At 42.2% G+C, this 16,068-nt stretch overlaps 1 protein-coding gene across 1 annotated transcript in view; it reads left to right on the forward strand.

Moving 5' to 3' along the window:
* Positions 1–420: 420 nt before the first annotated feature.
* Positions 421–16,068, forward strand: part of TMEM255B (transmembrane protein 255B) — a 68,486-nt gene continuing 52,838 nt past the window's right edge. Inside the window, exons 1-3 of the mRNA XM_030953880.1 lie at positions 421–517; positions 7,422–7,564; positions 12,073–12,135. Coding sequence (XP_030809740.1) covers positions 460–517; positions 7,422–7,564; positions 12,073–12,135 — 264 coding nt within the window. The 5' untranslated portion in view covers positions 421–459. The remainder of the gene's footprint in view (positions 518–7,421; positions 7,565–12,072; positions 12,136–16,068) is intronic.

Below are 16,068 nucleotides of genomic sequence, written 5' to 3' on the forward strand. Positions count from 1 at the left end.
TGTCTTAGCCTACACTTGCCTTAAGCTATGTCTCTGAGATGCCAGCTTTAGTAATTTACTCAGTATTTGTGATTGCTGTTGCATTTTATTTCTGATTTTTATATATAACTATATATTTTAAAGTGAAGAAGAAAGCTGACAGGAAAGTTTGGGACAATTCTGATCTCCGCCAGGCGTCAAATTGGCCAAGAAGAAATCCAGAAGTGCCGCCAAGGCTGAGACGCGGGTAAAATATAATGAATGAAGCAGCTGACGGCTGCACAAGACCTGGTCCGTGCTTCTCCCGAGGACCGGCACCGGAGCCGCGGCGAGCGGGGTTGTGTGGCCGGGTCCCCTGCGGCGGGGGCAGCGCCGCTCGCTCCGCCCCGGCCCCGCCGCGCCCCGCGGGGCGGACCCGCCGCGCCCCGGGCAGCGCCACCGCCGAGCGGAGCGGAGCGGAGCGGAGCGCCCCGGGAGAGGATGGTCCCGCCGCCCGGCCCCGCCGTGCCGGGCCCGCTGGCCGTGCTGGACCCCACAGGTGAGCTCCGGGATGCGGCGAGGCAGAGTGGCAGCCGGCGGCGGGGCTGGACGGCCGGGCTGCCCCGGCGCTTCAGTCGGCGGCACGGCACGGGACGGGACGGGACGGGGGCCGTGCCCGGGCTGAGCCCCGCAGAGCGGCGGTGCAGGGGGGCTCAGCCCGAGATCGTCGGCGCCGTGCGCGCTGCCGCTCATCCGCTCGTGTTTAAAAATACCGGCTCTTCTTCAGAGCTTTCAGTGCGCTGGGCGAATCCCTGTGCTGGAGGTTGAACATTCGGAGGAATAGCTTGGTACGGGACGCGGACAGGAAATTAATGCAGGAGCCATCGTGCTGGCCGGTGGAGCAGGCGGAGGTGTCCGCAGGTGCGGGGCGGGCTGGGGACACGTGTTGGGTTCCTTTCCATCCTCCTGGTTCTCCTAATTGTATGGCTTGTGTTTACAGCGTACGTCCTGAAATACAAACACATAGGCAAAAGAAAGATCAAGTATTTCCTTATTCCAGCGGAATTTGTTAAAGTTTAGAAAATACAGAATTTACTGCTGGCAATTACTCTGCGTAATATTTGAAAGGATAAGCAGAGACATTGCTATGCACTCAAGAATCTTAACAGCTGAGTGAAAAATGTTCCAGATCTTAATTTTTGTCTTAAACTTGGAAGAAAAATTATGTTGGTGTTGAAAATGTGGCCGTGCTGTAACTTAAAAACATTTTCAGATAGTCATGGAAAAAAGAAGAATCCGTATGCCAGCTTTAAACTAGTGATTAGCTGCTCATTAAATTATTTATTGGTGAAACAATTGCTGCCAAAACAATGAGGTCATAGTGATACTGCATGGTATCACTTACTATAGCCGTACTACATAGTGTATCAGGGCTTGTGGGATTGCTTTTTCATTTTGTTCAGTATGGATATTTTGTAGTAGAATTGTAAACTGTTTCCCATGGTGTTGAATATATAATGCACTTGTAGAAGCTTACTCAACAAATTAATAAAAAAGGTAAGAGATGGGCCTGATAAAAGCTGCTGTCTTGTGGCTTGAAATGAATGCTGTTTCATCTGGTTTAATTAGTTCAGCACTCTGGACAAGTCAAGCATTTAATCAGAAAAGGGAAAGTAATCACCAGCAGCAGGTGTGAGCATCTCTTTTAAGCATCTCAATCCGTCACATTTAATTTTGGGAGGCAATGTAGGATTAATTCAATTTCACTGGCATGAAACAGTTTTTAAAATACACAAAACTGTAGTTGAGATAGAGATGGCACTGAAGTGAGTGTTGCAGCAATTAAAAATTTATGATCCACTTCCAAAAATCTCCTAAAAATTTTCTCAATAGCAGCAAAACAGTGGATACATTTGGTACTAAGGTTTGTCTGTGATGAATTTCCACTTAAATTATCTTTTTCTATGTGCTGAATGCCACTGTCTGAAACATGTCACAATTTTTAGTAGTATCCATTACCTAATAAAAATGCACTATTTTTTTCCTGTTACAGAAGTTTCCTTTTTTTTCTCATGGTAAAATGCTAATGAACATTGGGCTGGGGCATTACTTGAAAGAAGTGTTTCCATTTTGATCACCATAACTAGAGTAAAGAAGAAGGTATGGAATTATGTAGTGCTAATATTCAGCAAATGTGGTTGTAATCCCAGCTAACTGCTATGTCCTACAGCGACTTTTTTCCTCACCAAAAATTATGCCACACTTTTTAACTTTATGATGTCTGAAGATAGATTTTAAAAGAAGAAGTGAAGTTAGCAAAGTATAGTTTCTGTGGTCTAAATGTAGACTTTTTTTAGTTCAGTTGAAGATTGTATGGAGGTTTTCCAAGGTGGAGAGATGCTGTTTCGTTCTATTCTTTCCTTCCTTTGGTCCCTGGACACATTCTGTGCCATGGACATGTTTCATCATTAATTAATTCATTCCCCTTTTAAACTCACTCTTTGCTTTGTTGAAATCCAGACCCTCCTATTCATGATTAGACCCACCACTTGGCAATCTCACACATACCCTCCCCACAAAACCATTTATTTTTCCATAGTCTTCCTAAAAATTTAATTTAATCTCCACCCATTGCAAACAGAGCATTGTAATACAATTTTGTTTTCTGGCAGAACAAGCAGAAGTTTTTTCTGAGTGCAGCAGAGTGTGGTCTTCAGCAGGCACTTTTTCTTTTTGCTCTCTGGAGGGTGATCTCAATTTCCCTCCTGACAGGCCTTTCTCTGTCCCAAGGAGGCAGCAGTCTGGTGTCTCCCTGCCTTGTCCTGGTGATGTTTTCCACCTTCCACTGTGGAAGCAGGGCTCAAGCAGATACTTTTCCTGACAGATGTTTAGTGAACAAAGTAGAGTGTGTTTCTCTGACTGTTCCGTTTTGTGCACAGTTTAGTCTGCACCAGGCAAAGCACAAGCCTGTCTTGTGGAAGTTCTGTTTCCTCTCTAATTTATCTGTTGTGCCTATCGCTGCAGTTAATACTGCAAAAATCTCAGTGCCCAAGGCTCAGTCAATACTTCACTGGCCAAAACTGCTGAAGAATATTGCCAATAGATGTTTAATAATATATTCACACCCTCTATTGACCCCAGCCTCAAGCTAATGCTAATAAGGATAGGAGGTTTCTTCCTACAAGCTTGGTTTTTGCTATGCTAAATATAAGAACTTAAAGTTATAATTAAATTGCATTAAGGTCCAGACTAGGAGCTTAATAATATTCATACCAAATCATTGCTAAAGAAGTTGAAGGTAATAAATGTCAAAATTATTCTGAGAGTTACTTCAGTACTAAAAAATTGGAAAGCGAATAGCCTCCATTAACTGTTTCCTGCACTCCAGGAACATTGGTGTTGGAAGAAAATTCAGTCTACAGATATTGACTGCAATGTTTCCTCTGCTCTTAATTTAACTGCTATTCTTGTGTACGGCCAGCCTTCAGTCCAAGCCTTGCCACAGAGTGTCAGGGTAGAAGCCTGGGCCAGGCACACTGCCTGAGCTGGAGACAGAGCTTCTGAGTCTGGCATGGGGCTTTGGCTGGCAGGTACATGAAAAACCGACCAAATAAACTGCATGGCAACTGCCACAAACAGCAGTAAACAAAGGCTTGGAAAATCTTGGGACCCCATGACTGAAATTGCAAAAGGAAGCCTTTTTTGCAAATACTACATAGGCCTCCCAGTATGCTGGTGGATTATGTGGATGTAATTATACATACTTTGATAGAGCAAAGATTTTTATTGCTGTGACTAAGGAAAACCAAACAGCCACAACAAAAACCAATTTAGACTGATTTCTATCCATCTTCTCTGAGCATGTGGAAGTCCTTCAGAATAAGTCCTTGCATGTGCCAGCCTCTTCTCCAGAAAGGGCCTTTCTGTGCTCCTGCACATAAGTCATCTCTCCTAAGGGTGGAGTTCATAGCTAATGACATGGTTATTTATCAGACTTTCCTAGACTATGAAAAAAGGGAGATACAATTGGATATTTGCCTCTATTTTGAGATGCAGGTGGTAAAAGATCAATAAATATGAGGGTTGAAGAGTATTGCATTCATAAATTTCTTCTGGCATGTGTAAACTTCAATGTCGAAATGTAGTTCATACCAAAAAATGTCCCTACAAATAATGACATCTTTTGCTGTTCTGTCTCACTAAATCCACATCAGATTTACTCCAATTACAAATAAGAGCATGTTTTTCCTAAGACATTTTCCAGAAACTCAGTCAGGACAATCAAACTCATGCCTTTCATTATTCATAATCAGAACTCAGGAGGATAGGTTGGACCCATAGTTTATCTCCATCTTATCAACCTTTGCCAGTACAGGTGCTACTCTGAGGAGGCTTGGCTCCTCAGGCACTTTTCAGTGGTTTCAAGAAGTCTTGGCTGAGGAGCATGTGCCCCACTGGCTTTGGGAAGCTTTGTGTTCCTATGTCCCTTTAGAGTATGTCTACATTGCAGCTGCAGCTTCATATCAGAGCATATGAGCGCACATACCCAACCCACTTTCAGTCTGGCTGTCTTGACTATCATAAAACCCTAGAAGAATTCAAGTAGGAAGGTACCTCAGCTGCACTTCCAGCCTCCTGCTCAAAGCTGGGTTAACTATGAAGTCAGGCCAGGTTGCTTAGTGCTTTTTCTGCTTGAATCTTGAAAACCTCCAAAGTTGGAGAGGGCACAAGTTATTTGGGCAACCTGTTCCAATGTTTAACTGTCCTAATGTTGATTTTTTTTTCCTCCTTATACCCAGTCTGAAACACTTTTTTGTATTTCAGTTTGTTTGCTGTTTTTTTTTCCTCCCGCTGTGCACCATTATGAAAAGTCCGAGTCTGTTCTCTTGACAACAACTCAAAGGAATTGGAAGACTGCAACTAGCCCTGCCAAAAGTCATCTCATCTTCAGTATGAGCAAGCCCCATTCCCTCAGCCTTTTCTCATACAGAAAGAGCCAGCCCCTGACCTTCTTTGCAGTTCTCTGATGAATTCATTGCAGTTGATTTATGTATTTCCCTATACTGAGGGCCCAAAACTGAGTGCAATATTGTGTCATCTAAAAAGTTCTGAATAGATGGGTGTAGTTGCTCCTCCAATCCACTAATGATGCTCTTGTTAGTACAGCCAGGATTCTGTTGCTAGGGCACACTGCTGGTTCATGATCAGCTCATCATCTACCAATACCCCCAGGTCCTTTCCAGCAGAGCTGCTTTGCAGCCTGGCAGTCCCTGACATGCACCATTGCAATGCATTGTTCCTTCCTTTGCTCAGAACTTGGCACCATGTTAAAAACCTTGCTAGAATTAAGGCAGAAGATATCCAGTGCTCCTCAAGTCCAGTCTTTTTGCCATAGCTGGCACCTGGGCTGGTCAGACATGACTTGGCTCTGGTAAATCCATCCTGACTGATGCCAATCACCTTTTCCTTCTGTGCCCAGAAATCTCTAACAAGAAGACTTACTCCACCTTTTTGGTCCCAGCATCCCAGGAACCAAGGTGAGGTTGGTTGGTTTGTATATAATTCCCTGCATCTTCATTTTGGCCTTTTTAAAAACAGGTGGAGCATTTGCCTTTCTTCAGTTTTGGGGATTCTTTAGTCTCCATGATTTTTCAAAGATGATAAGGTATGGCAAGGGCATCAGATATTACTTACAATCTGGAAGATATATTGAATGAATCATTTTAATTTGTAGGAATGACAGCTGATTAGGGGAGCTGAACATCTGCAATCTAGTTTTTCCTCTTGGCCATGTGAACTGGCTTCTCTGAAAGAGCCATCTTCAACTCCACACACTTGGTGAAAAACTGGTTGCTAACAAAGAACCTCTCTGCTTCCATGTGCCCAGTGAGCCTCCATGGATTAACAGGGTATTGCCAGAGGAAGACAGCAGAGACACAGGCTGGAGGAGAGGTGTTTGGCGAGTCTTAGGAATTAATTCTTTATCTTTAGCAGGAAATCTTTGTACATGAAGGTGAAAGAGACTTTTGTAGGCTCAATAGATGGTATTTGTCTTTAGGAAAGTTGCTTGTATTTCATGCTAAAAGACTGGAATAATTTTGACTGGTTGTTCTACTGGAGAAATGTCAGCAAACACAGCTTGTTATTATAAATTAATTTTTTTACTGATTGAAATTATTTGACTTGGTTTGCAAACATCACTAATCTAGTCCGGCCTTTGAACTATAAACTTTTAACTGAGTTAGGTCACTTTAAAATGGCCACAAAACTCAAGTGACTCATTGCAAATGGCTTCGGCTTTCATTTTGTCTTTCCTGCATTTCCCCTGCTTTTGCTCCCAGCAGTGCCCCCAGAGCCTGACCCACACAAGCCTGCCTTCCCCTCTCACCTCCTCCTTCCTGCTGAGGGCTGCTGCCTCCAGGCTTCAGTGAACATCACAGTCCCTGCCTTCTCCTGAGGCTGGGCAGTCAGGCAGCTTCCTGAGAACACAGGGGAGAGAGACTGGCCCTGCTGTGGCCAGGCTGTGCTTTCTCAGGAGCTCCATCCTGCCCAGGTGCAGTGTATGGTACCATGGCATCGCATGGCTCAGTGCTACAGGGTGATCCTGCACACTCCAAAGTGAGAACACCAAAAATGGAGACCACAGTTTGATTCACTTGGGTGTCTTTTGTTAGTTAGAGTCATGTATTAATGGCTTTTTTAGTCTTACATAAGTCTGTGCTATGGGCTGGGGCCCTGGTGTGAGTAACCTCTGGCTACAGCCCAGATCTGCCACTGGATAACAGGTTAAGTGCCTTGGAGCAGGCTGCAAGCTGGAGGTGAGTGTGCTGGTTTTCACTTTGGGGTATCTGGACCCAAATCCCAGTGAGATCGAAAGGATTTCACTGAGCAGCCTCTGCTGGAAAAGTCTCATGTATCATTACCTGATAAGCTCTATTACAGCTTTGCTTCAAAGATACAGATTTCTTACCCCAGTAAACATGAAGAGCACATTCATTTTCATGATAGCATGCAGACCGCCTGCTAATCTTGTTTAAAATATTCATTTTTATGTTCAGGCCAGATAGAGTCAAATTGGCACTTCACACAGGTAAGAATTTAAGGCCTGCAGGATCTCACCAACATGAACAACAATTAAAAATGTTACTGAAGACAAGGCATAATTACCATTGTTATCATCATAATTATAATATAATTATCATTGTCACTGACTTACAGTTCAGTTTAATAAAAACTCATGTCTGTACCCAATGCATGTGCATTAAGCTATACTCTAGCTAACTCTACAGGTTTTAATTCCTTCTGTTGTCTGGCAGCAATTTTCCTTAGTGGGAGAACAACAGAGGATTATCTACAGAAAAGATTAACAAAAGAAAATCTTTCATATTTTTGTATTTGTTCTGCCATGATTGCAATTAAAAGCTCTTTTTCTTTTTCCCTCTTCCCCCGCTCACTCCCTGCAGGACAGTTTGCAAAAAGGAAGAAGACTTCCCTTTGGTTCACAGTTGCACTGCTGGTGGTGTCTGTTTTCATACTCACCATAGGTCTGGCAGCTACCACACGAACAGAAAATGTTACTGTGGGAGGCTACTACCCAGGCATTGTTGTAAGTAAAAAACCCATTTTAGAATATTAGGTACATCCAAATAAATTATTATCAGCTGTAAGTGGGAAGCTCTGATAGATTGAAAAAAAAAAAAGAAAAAAACCATTAGTCCCACGTCATTTCACAGGAGAGAGAGACACTGCTTTGTTTTGATCTAGTTCTACTGTGTTGTAAGGCAGGGGGGTATACTATTTTTCTAAAGTGCCCCAAAGGGAATGGATTTCAGGGAATGGAAGGAGTTCAAGACTGCACTGCACTGTGCTAGGCTCAGGGAACTATGTGAAAACCTGTGCTAGACTCCCACTGGTCTCCATTAGAGGTGGGTGTCTGTGTGACTGGACAGTAGGCATGGGATAGATTTGAACAACCTTTTAGAAGTTTACTGTTTGATGGAAGGAAGAGCCACTCCACTCTTGTGTCTCTGTGCCAGGAATTCTGCTGTGTCCGTGGCAGGGAAAGCCCTGCAAAAGGACAGGTGGAGGCTAATCCCTAACATCATCTCTTGCAGGCTTGCTTCCAGTTCTCTCATACAAGATCCTGTTTCCAAAATTCTTAGTCTTGTTTTTGCCTTGGGAACAGACTGTTAAAAGCCTTCCTGCAGTGGGCACAAGGTTCACGCTCTGCCTGTTTTGCCCTGTGGTGCCTCTGCGGCTTCTGGGGAGGAGTAACCCTGCCTACCCCTTGCTGGTGCAACCCCCAGGCCCTTTCTGATCTCAGGAGAAGGGATCAGTTATATCCCAAAGTGTGTAAATGCCTGGGGTAAAACAAAACAAAACAAAAAAACCAAACAAAAAACCCAAACCAAACAAAAACCTGGGCTGAGTTTTAAATACGAGGAGTGTGGGCAGCAAACAGAGAAGGGTTGGGTCAGCTGAGGGGAGGTAGAGGTGAAGAAAGAAATTCACTTGTTTACAGTTAGACACTACTTAGATGGCTGCACTACTGCCAAGGTATGTTGTAAGGTACCATAATTTCTTGCTCTCTATGGAATGAAATGGCGAGGGAAGAGGAATATGGATCTTCTAATACTGTGCATACACCATTAATAATTTGTGAGTTAGAACTGTTCCTCCTAAACAATTCCTCTTACATCTTAGTGTTATGTTGAGAGCAGGACTTTCAGAAAGATCATTTTAGGATAATGATCTATAGGGACTGGTGTTTTAAAAATAGAGCAAAAAGCAGTTCCAGGAATAAGACCTCAACAGAATGATTTTCTCTTTCATTAACCTAAAATAGATAGATTAATACTGATAAAGGTCTCTTCCAAAATTTGACATAAACTCTTTTGTAAGACCACATTATCTGCATTCATCCCTAGAAAGAAGTTTCATTTTTAAACTGCTGTTTTTAATAAGTAATAAGCCCATGTGTACAAAACAGGTTATTTCAGCATTTCGTTTCTTGTAGGAATAATGCAATGTCTACTCACTCATCTGAAAAACATCACCTGCTAAAATATTTTTTGAAAATCTTGTTTTCATTATTAAACAGATAGAAAAGCAAGAATTTATTAGAATGCTTTGAAAACAAAACCTTTTATTAATAATTTTCCTTTGTAATTGCCAATGTAAATGTCATCAAGATATTAAATATCACAAACATTTAGCAAGAATTAAAAGTGCTGTGCAAATCTTACATGGTATCTTGCCAAAAGCCTGGTCAGAGGTGTGTGACAGCACTGTTATGTTTCTGTCTCACTGCCAGAAGTGACTGACTCCAGAGCATCATCGGCAGAGCGACTGTCGCAGAATTGTAGAATGGTTTGGGATGGCAGGGACTTTAAAGGTTATCTCAACTCTTCTGCCATGGACAGGGACATCTCCCACTAGACCAGGTTCTCAAAGTCCCATGCAACCTGGCCTTGTATACTTCCAGGGATGGGGCACTCACAACTTCTGTGGGCAACCTATTGCAGTCCCACCACCTTCACAGTAAGGAATTTCTTCCTAGTATCTAATCTAAACCCACCTTCTTTCAGTTTGAAGGCATTACTTGTCCTATGTCTTCATGTTTTCTTGAAAGGCACCTCTAGGAATTCGAAGGCAGTAATTGGGTCTCCTCAGAGCCTTCTCTTCTCCAGGCTGAACAACCCAAACTCTCTCATCCTGCCCTCACAGGAGAGGTGCTCCAGCCCCCTGATTGTCTTTGTGGCCCTGCTCTATCCTCACTCCTGCATGTCCATGTCCTTGCTATGCTGGGAGCCCCACTGAAGGCAGCACTGCAGGTGAGATCCCAGCAGAGCAGAGAGGCAGAATCCCTTCTCACCATCACCTCCTTTAGAATGTTCTGAATAGCCCTCAAAAGGTGCTTCTCTTCTCTGCTGACAGTAGAGGGAGCTTAGAAAACCAGCATAGCCCTGATCCCAGATTCTCAGATACCTAAACCAGGGGAGTGAATTTGTCACCACATATTTAACTGCTGGGGTCAGAGAAAAGCAATAATACGAGGACAGACAGTGTTAATTTAAATTTAAAATAAGGTCTAGTTCTCATAGACTTCAGTAGTAAAATATTAATTTCACAGCTGGTAGATGAGGTGAAACCTCCACTGACCTTAGGTAAGCAATTTTGGTCTTAAAAACTATGCAGAATTAACCCTGCCTTGAAGACACCTATGAAGATGAGTAACACTATCCACTGGCAGAGATTTACTTGTTTCTAGAAGTATTTACAGAACAGGTCTTCAGGGTTAGATCCATAATACATTTTGGCTTCTACCAAGTTCCCACTGGCTTCAAGAAGAGTTAAGTGCCTTAATTTCCCTGCATATGTGGTCACTTGTAATTTGTTTTGACAAAAAATTTTTTTCTAAATACGTCTTTATAGTGCTAGGTATTACCATACTTATGCATCCAAAGTAATTGAACATGAAATATTTCTGTGTGAGATGAGTTAATATAATATTACTCTTTGGAAGGTGTCTGCATTTAGTAGATTAGTGCTTGAGCATCTGTTTGGACTGCATTTTTGGAATGGTCTGCAAAGACAGAGTCAGAACTGCTTCAGCCTCATTTCCTTACAAATATTGTTTATACTTAAATATTTAACGTCACTTCTCTGTGACTACTTACTGTATTATTTTGTTTGCTGTTTCTATACGCTTTCAACAGGGTGCCCAGCACCATACTGACCTGGACTCCCAGATCTCCCAAATAGCCTGTTGTCTAAAAAGACAAAAAACTAGCTCATATGACTCTAAAACAATCTCAGTAATGCTGTGGCTTTCATCATGATCTCTGTGATTCTGCTCCTTCTGATTTAATTGTTATTGTTCTGTGTTTGGTCATTCTTTTTGTTTGCATGGATATTACTCATTTTGTGTTCCCTGCATCAGCCATAAATGAGACTTTATGGATTGTTCCTGTTGGAATGAAAAATGGGGCTTGGAACCAGATGTCATTTTGATGTAGTTATCTTAATTTGCAAAGTTGCTGTCCCCTGAACAGAGTGTCCTTGCTCACCATTCCAAGTGTCTCTACTGTTTAGCTGTCAGCATAGATGCACTTGCCCACTCTTTCAAAGTCTCTGCTTTTAGTCCTTGTGCCTCCCTTTCACATAAATTTCCCAAAGCACTCAAGAGCAAATCTCCTTTCCCCACAGTGGCTTTCCTGAAAGCGAGTGACAGATTCCTCTGGTGATACCGAGCGGGCAAAGTGCTTGCTGGGATTTGCTTTCTGCTGTGAGCAGCTGTGCGGAACTGCAAGGAATTTACGGGCAGTGCCTAAGCCCTTGGCTGGGACATGTAGCCCTTAAAAACTTCATTTGTGCTTGGAGGAGAGGCTCTGAGCTCGGTTCAGATGCCTCATTACAGAGAGGGGCTGGAACTGGGAATCCAAGGAGTTTCTGCTGCTCCAAACCTTCATGGGCCCATTGTAAGGAGGAGGCTTTTCCTACCATCCCAATGTTGAAGCAATACTGGAACATTAAGGCCAGCTTACTTCAGTGTCCCTTCCTCCCCTCTCTCTCTCTCCTGTGGCTGTACTGGTCCTTTTAGCATTTTACCAAGGATTTTTTTCTGGGTTGTGTGATAGTGTCTAATCATTAAAATCTAACAGGTGTAACTCTAAGGGTTTGAACTTCGGGGAACACATCAATTTTTTGAGAAAAACTGTGTGCAATTGCCTAGAGCTTTCCAATTTTCAAAAATTATGATGTGTGGACTAAATGTAAGTGTTTTTTTCTCCTACTCTACTTAGTTTTTTGCTTTACAGTGTGTAAAACTATACATGACAATGGTAACAGTAGTCAGGTTATAGGTGTGTGTCTATACAGACTTCTGTTTACTGCATGAAAAATTTTGCACAGAACTATGAAAGAGCTACAGTCCTGGTCATTTCCCATTACATTGTATGATTTACATCCAACAGTAACTTTCACCTTTTCCCTTGACCCACCCCATTTAGCCCATCTGTGTGGTGCATTAGCTCAGATATCACTGTGTGTGTTGCTATGTTGTCCAGATAAGCTGACCTCATGCATTTCTGTTGGTTTTGTTCTTTGCCTTAGCTTGGCTTTGGATCTTTCCTAGGGATTGTTGGCATCTACCTGGTAGAAAACAGAAGACAAATAGTAAGTAGCATTAATTTTAATATTTAATTACATTGTATTTTAATTTAATTTTTTCTTCTTTTTTTGTATCAGATTGTATTAAATATGAAAAGCAGAGATTTCCACTTGACTTAAAATTGCTTCATCTGCCTCAAAATGTTAGTAATTTGTTTCACCATTTCTGAGAAGCGTTAGAGAAGCATGAATGGGCCAGTAAGTTCCTTTGTACAAGGCAAAACAAAAGCAGCTTACTTTGTTTTACTGAATTTACTTTCCTGCTGGTTTAGTGAGTTGAACTGACTGAGGGCAGAATCACTGAAGTGCCAGAGCTTGGCCAGGACCATGTAACTGGAAAAAGGATGGGAAGAGAGCAAAGTAGCAGTTTGAGCAGCAACAAGCTACATGAACAGCTCCACCCTAGCAGATGATCTCATCCTGTCCAAGAAGTTTGTCAGGAACACTTTCCTGAAACAATATTTGTTAAATAGAAGGAAAAAAATCCAGAGCCCTTGCTATTAAGATTGCCTGGCTATGTCAGACAGGATCTGAGATACTGTGTGGTTTATTTGTAGATTTAGCTTGGCTTCCCAAATACTTTGCTTTTATTTATGTGCGGAAGTCATAGAAAGTCTTTGGGGCATCTGGGTGGTGTAAGGAAGGTGTAAGAAGGAGGAAGGAATTTGTAGAAATTCTTAACAATTTCCTTCCTCTTTTTTGCAAAAAGTAACAATTTTGGTTGAATTGCAGCATGTCCAATGGGCATCTCACAGTAGACTGATTATAGTCAAGCATCACGAAATATGATTAATTTCATAATGCAGAGCTTTCCATGGTATAAATCAAGAGGAAGAACTGATGGATTTAGCTTGCATTTTACTAATAAGTAACTACTTTACTTACAAGTAGTCATAATATCACTCCTTCATAATGTATCATTCTTTTTTTGCATTACCTGTAATTGGCAGTAGTGTATTTGCAAGAATTCCCTTGCTTTTAACTTCTGTTTCTAGCTGGGTTTCACAAAGAAATAAGATTTATAAAGCTGTGGTATTTGTGTCTTCTTTTTCTGTTCACTGTTCCATTTTTTGAACATGTTGACCCATCTCAGGCAAATTCAGGAGGGAGGTAGAGACTTTAAAGGTGTTCAATTCCATCAAGTTTCAAGAAAATTCACAGGTGGGTAGAGGAGAGAATTGTGATTTAGTTCCCCCACAGTGGTAAAGGCTGAAATTGCAGCCAACCACTACTTAAAAGTAGAGAATCCAAATGGAGTATGACCTGTGAGACAAAAATCTGCAGTAGGACAGGTGTCATTGATTTTGCTACTAACAAAACAGCTTAGTTAAGAACTATTGCTCCTGGTTTCTGCATCAGAGACCAGGCTGAACAGCAGGTTCCAAGTTGCAGGCTCAGTGCTGGGCAGATGAAAATAGCTTTATCTTCCACAGCATTCATACTACCTTACTAACAGGCATAACATTTTAGGGTTGTTTGATTTTTCACTTTTCTTCTAATCTGCCTCATGGTTTTCTATGCTTCTGTCCTTAGCAAAAGTTAAATGTCTGAAAAGCCAAAAGGTGGGTAAGCAGCAGTTAAAGTATGTACTCCTTGACATGTGTCATTTACACAAGGGCTGTGGAGACATGAGTGTCCAGTATGCTTGGGATTAGTGCCTGCTTGCATTTCCCAGCATGGAACAAGGAAAACTGCTTTCTGCTTATAACATTTACAGATGATTTGGCTGCTGGAAGATTGGGTTTCTGGGGAGCAGACTAAGAGGATACCTAGAAAGTTTAATTATGCATCTTGCCTTGAGAACCATCCACAGTGGGTCTTTTAACACTGTCTTTGCTGAGGCTGAGCTGATGGTTTTAAATCAGCTGGAAATGAGATTGAAGGGGTTTACAATGGAAAGCAGTAGTTATTCCTTGGGACATAACTGAGTATATTTGATTGGAAGGGTTTATGGCAGCTTTAACAAATTTGCAACCATCATTATAAAGATTGAAAGTAAGCACAGAAATGTAGAATAAATGTTATATACCTATACTTAAACACTATGTGCATTGCAGCAGGACAAAAGGGAGTGGAAAGGAAAAGAAATTGCTTACTCAGTTCATTCTACTTTAACTAGACTACCTTTGAGCAGTTACTGCAGTATAATTTGAATTTAACACAGTGTAGCTCTGACAGTTATCTGGCCCCTGTAATGACTCAGTACTTCATTTTTTATTTGTTATTTAAATTGAAAATAAATAAATAAATGCAAATTCAGTTGCACTAGGGAAAAAAGTCTATTTCAAATTGACCGTTCTACTTATATCTATTTCTCTTTTTGTCTTGAAGTTCTATTTCACTGTGACTTGTCAATTTTAAGTCCAGGTTCTTTCATGGCTGATGAAATGCTAAATGCAACATAAAATACGTAATGATTAGCAGAACCAGTACAGCAAAACCCCAGCACTCAGTAACTGATGAGCATGGAGTTTGAGAAAGAACAAAAGCACAGTTAGGCAGAGTGGACAATGGTCTGTTCTTAAAACATGACATTAATAATGTTGCACTTCTCTGACCTCTTTCTTGGCATCCCAGAGCCCACAGTGGGAGTTCAATGTGCTGACCAAGGTATAACCCTTAATTCAAAGGAACTGCTGCTTGAAGAAGCAGGCTCTGCCTCATTGACTAGCATGATTTCACTTCAGCTCTTGGCATTTGTGCTTGGCTCTGATATGCAAAGCTTGGCACCAGCAGAACAAAATTTCCCTTTGACTAAAGATTTGCACTGATTTGGGATGTTTCTAACTGGCAAACAGAAGGCATTTCAAGCATAATGTGTCACTGTTCCTTTTTGTCTCTCTTGCACTCTGCAAAGCAGGTTATGGATTGAAGGGCAGTGTATAGCTGGATGTTGCTTCATTCCAAAGGCACACTTAGTCCAGCCAGATGGGTGAAAAACATGATACAGCCCAAATCAAATGGATTTGATTGTAAGACATGAAGTGTTCGTGCTTGTTTGCTTGCTTGCCCTCTCCTCACATTACAGTACAAAGTATTTCTGGTTAGGAAGTGAGATGCTGAAATTACATACAGGAGTGGGGAAGGCTGGGTGTGCAGGGGGCTCCTGGCAATAGAGTTGAGCTGAGAGCAGTGAGTAGTGCTGAGGGAGAGCTGTAAGAGGTTTCTCCTCAGAAAATCCATATTTTCTGAGGAGGTGGCACGAGCTTGCGCCCAGAAATGAATCACTCCCTGAATGTGCAATGTCGATGTGACACCATGCATGCAGTTTTAGCTGTCAATGCACAAACTGAGCAATGGCTCACAGCTTCCTCTCACACTTCTCTCCAGTGCCAGCCTCACCCAGCCATAGTGTTTGCAAGGCTGAAAATGAGCACCCTGAAGCTGTGGTGCCTACAAGAGCCATGGGGAGGTTCAAGAGCAGCATCATAGCTGCCAAGGTTTGAATGTTTGCAGTGTCACAGAGCCCTCACTAGGGCTGTGGGAGCTACAATGAGAGCAGCACAGCTGTGGCAGAGAGCAGGCAGGAAGGGCATGGGAGGAGGTACAGGAGAAAAAAGGGCACAGGGAAGATGGGGCGGGGTCATTGGAACAGGACTGACCCCTCATGAGGTGGTGAGCAAGCACAAACCTTGGTAACTAGGATGGAAGCAGCTGTGTGCAGCAGGTCTGACACCCAAAGTCATCCACTGCTGAGGCTTCCTCATGTATTCTTCATGCTAAAACATTTGGTTTTCTCACTGACATAGCCAGGATATACTCAGATATAAATCTAGTGCTCAGCCTGGTCCTTGACTTGTTCAGAGAGATGGAGGCAAAGCTTCCAACAAAGCAGAATTTGAAAACATGAGGAAGGTACAAACATGGAGCTCTGCACAGAGACAGAAAAGGCAAAGCTATTTATTCAGGCTTCTCAAGGGATGCTAAGTTTAGGTCCCT

This window comes from Camarhynchus parvulus, chromosome 1 (genome assembly GCF_901933205.1).
Source record: "Camarhynchus parvulus chromosome 1, STF_HiC, whole genome shotgun sequence".
Taxonomy (NCBI): domain Eukaryota; kingdom Metazoa; phylum Chordata; class Aves; order Passeriformes; family Thraupidae; genus Camarhynchus; species Camarhynchus parvulus.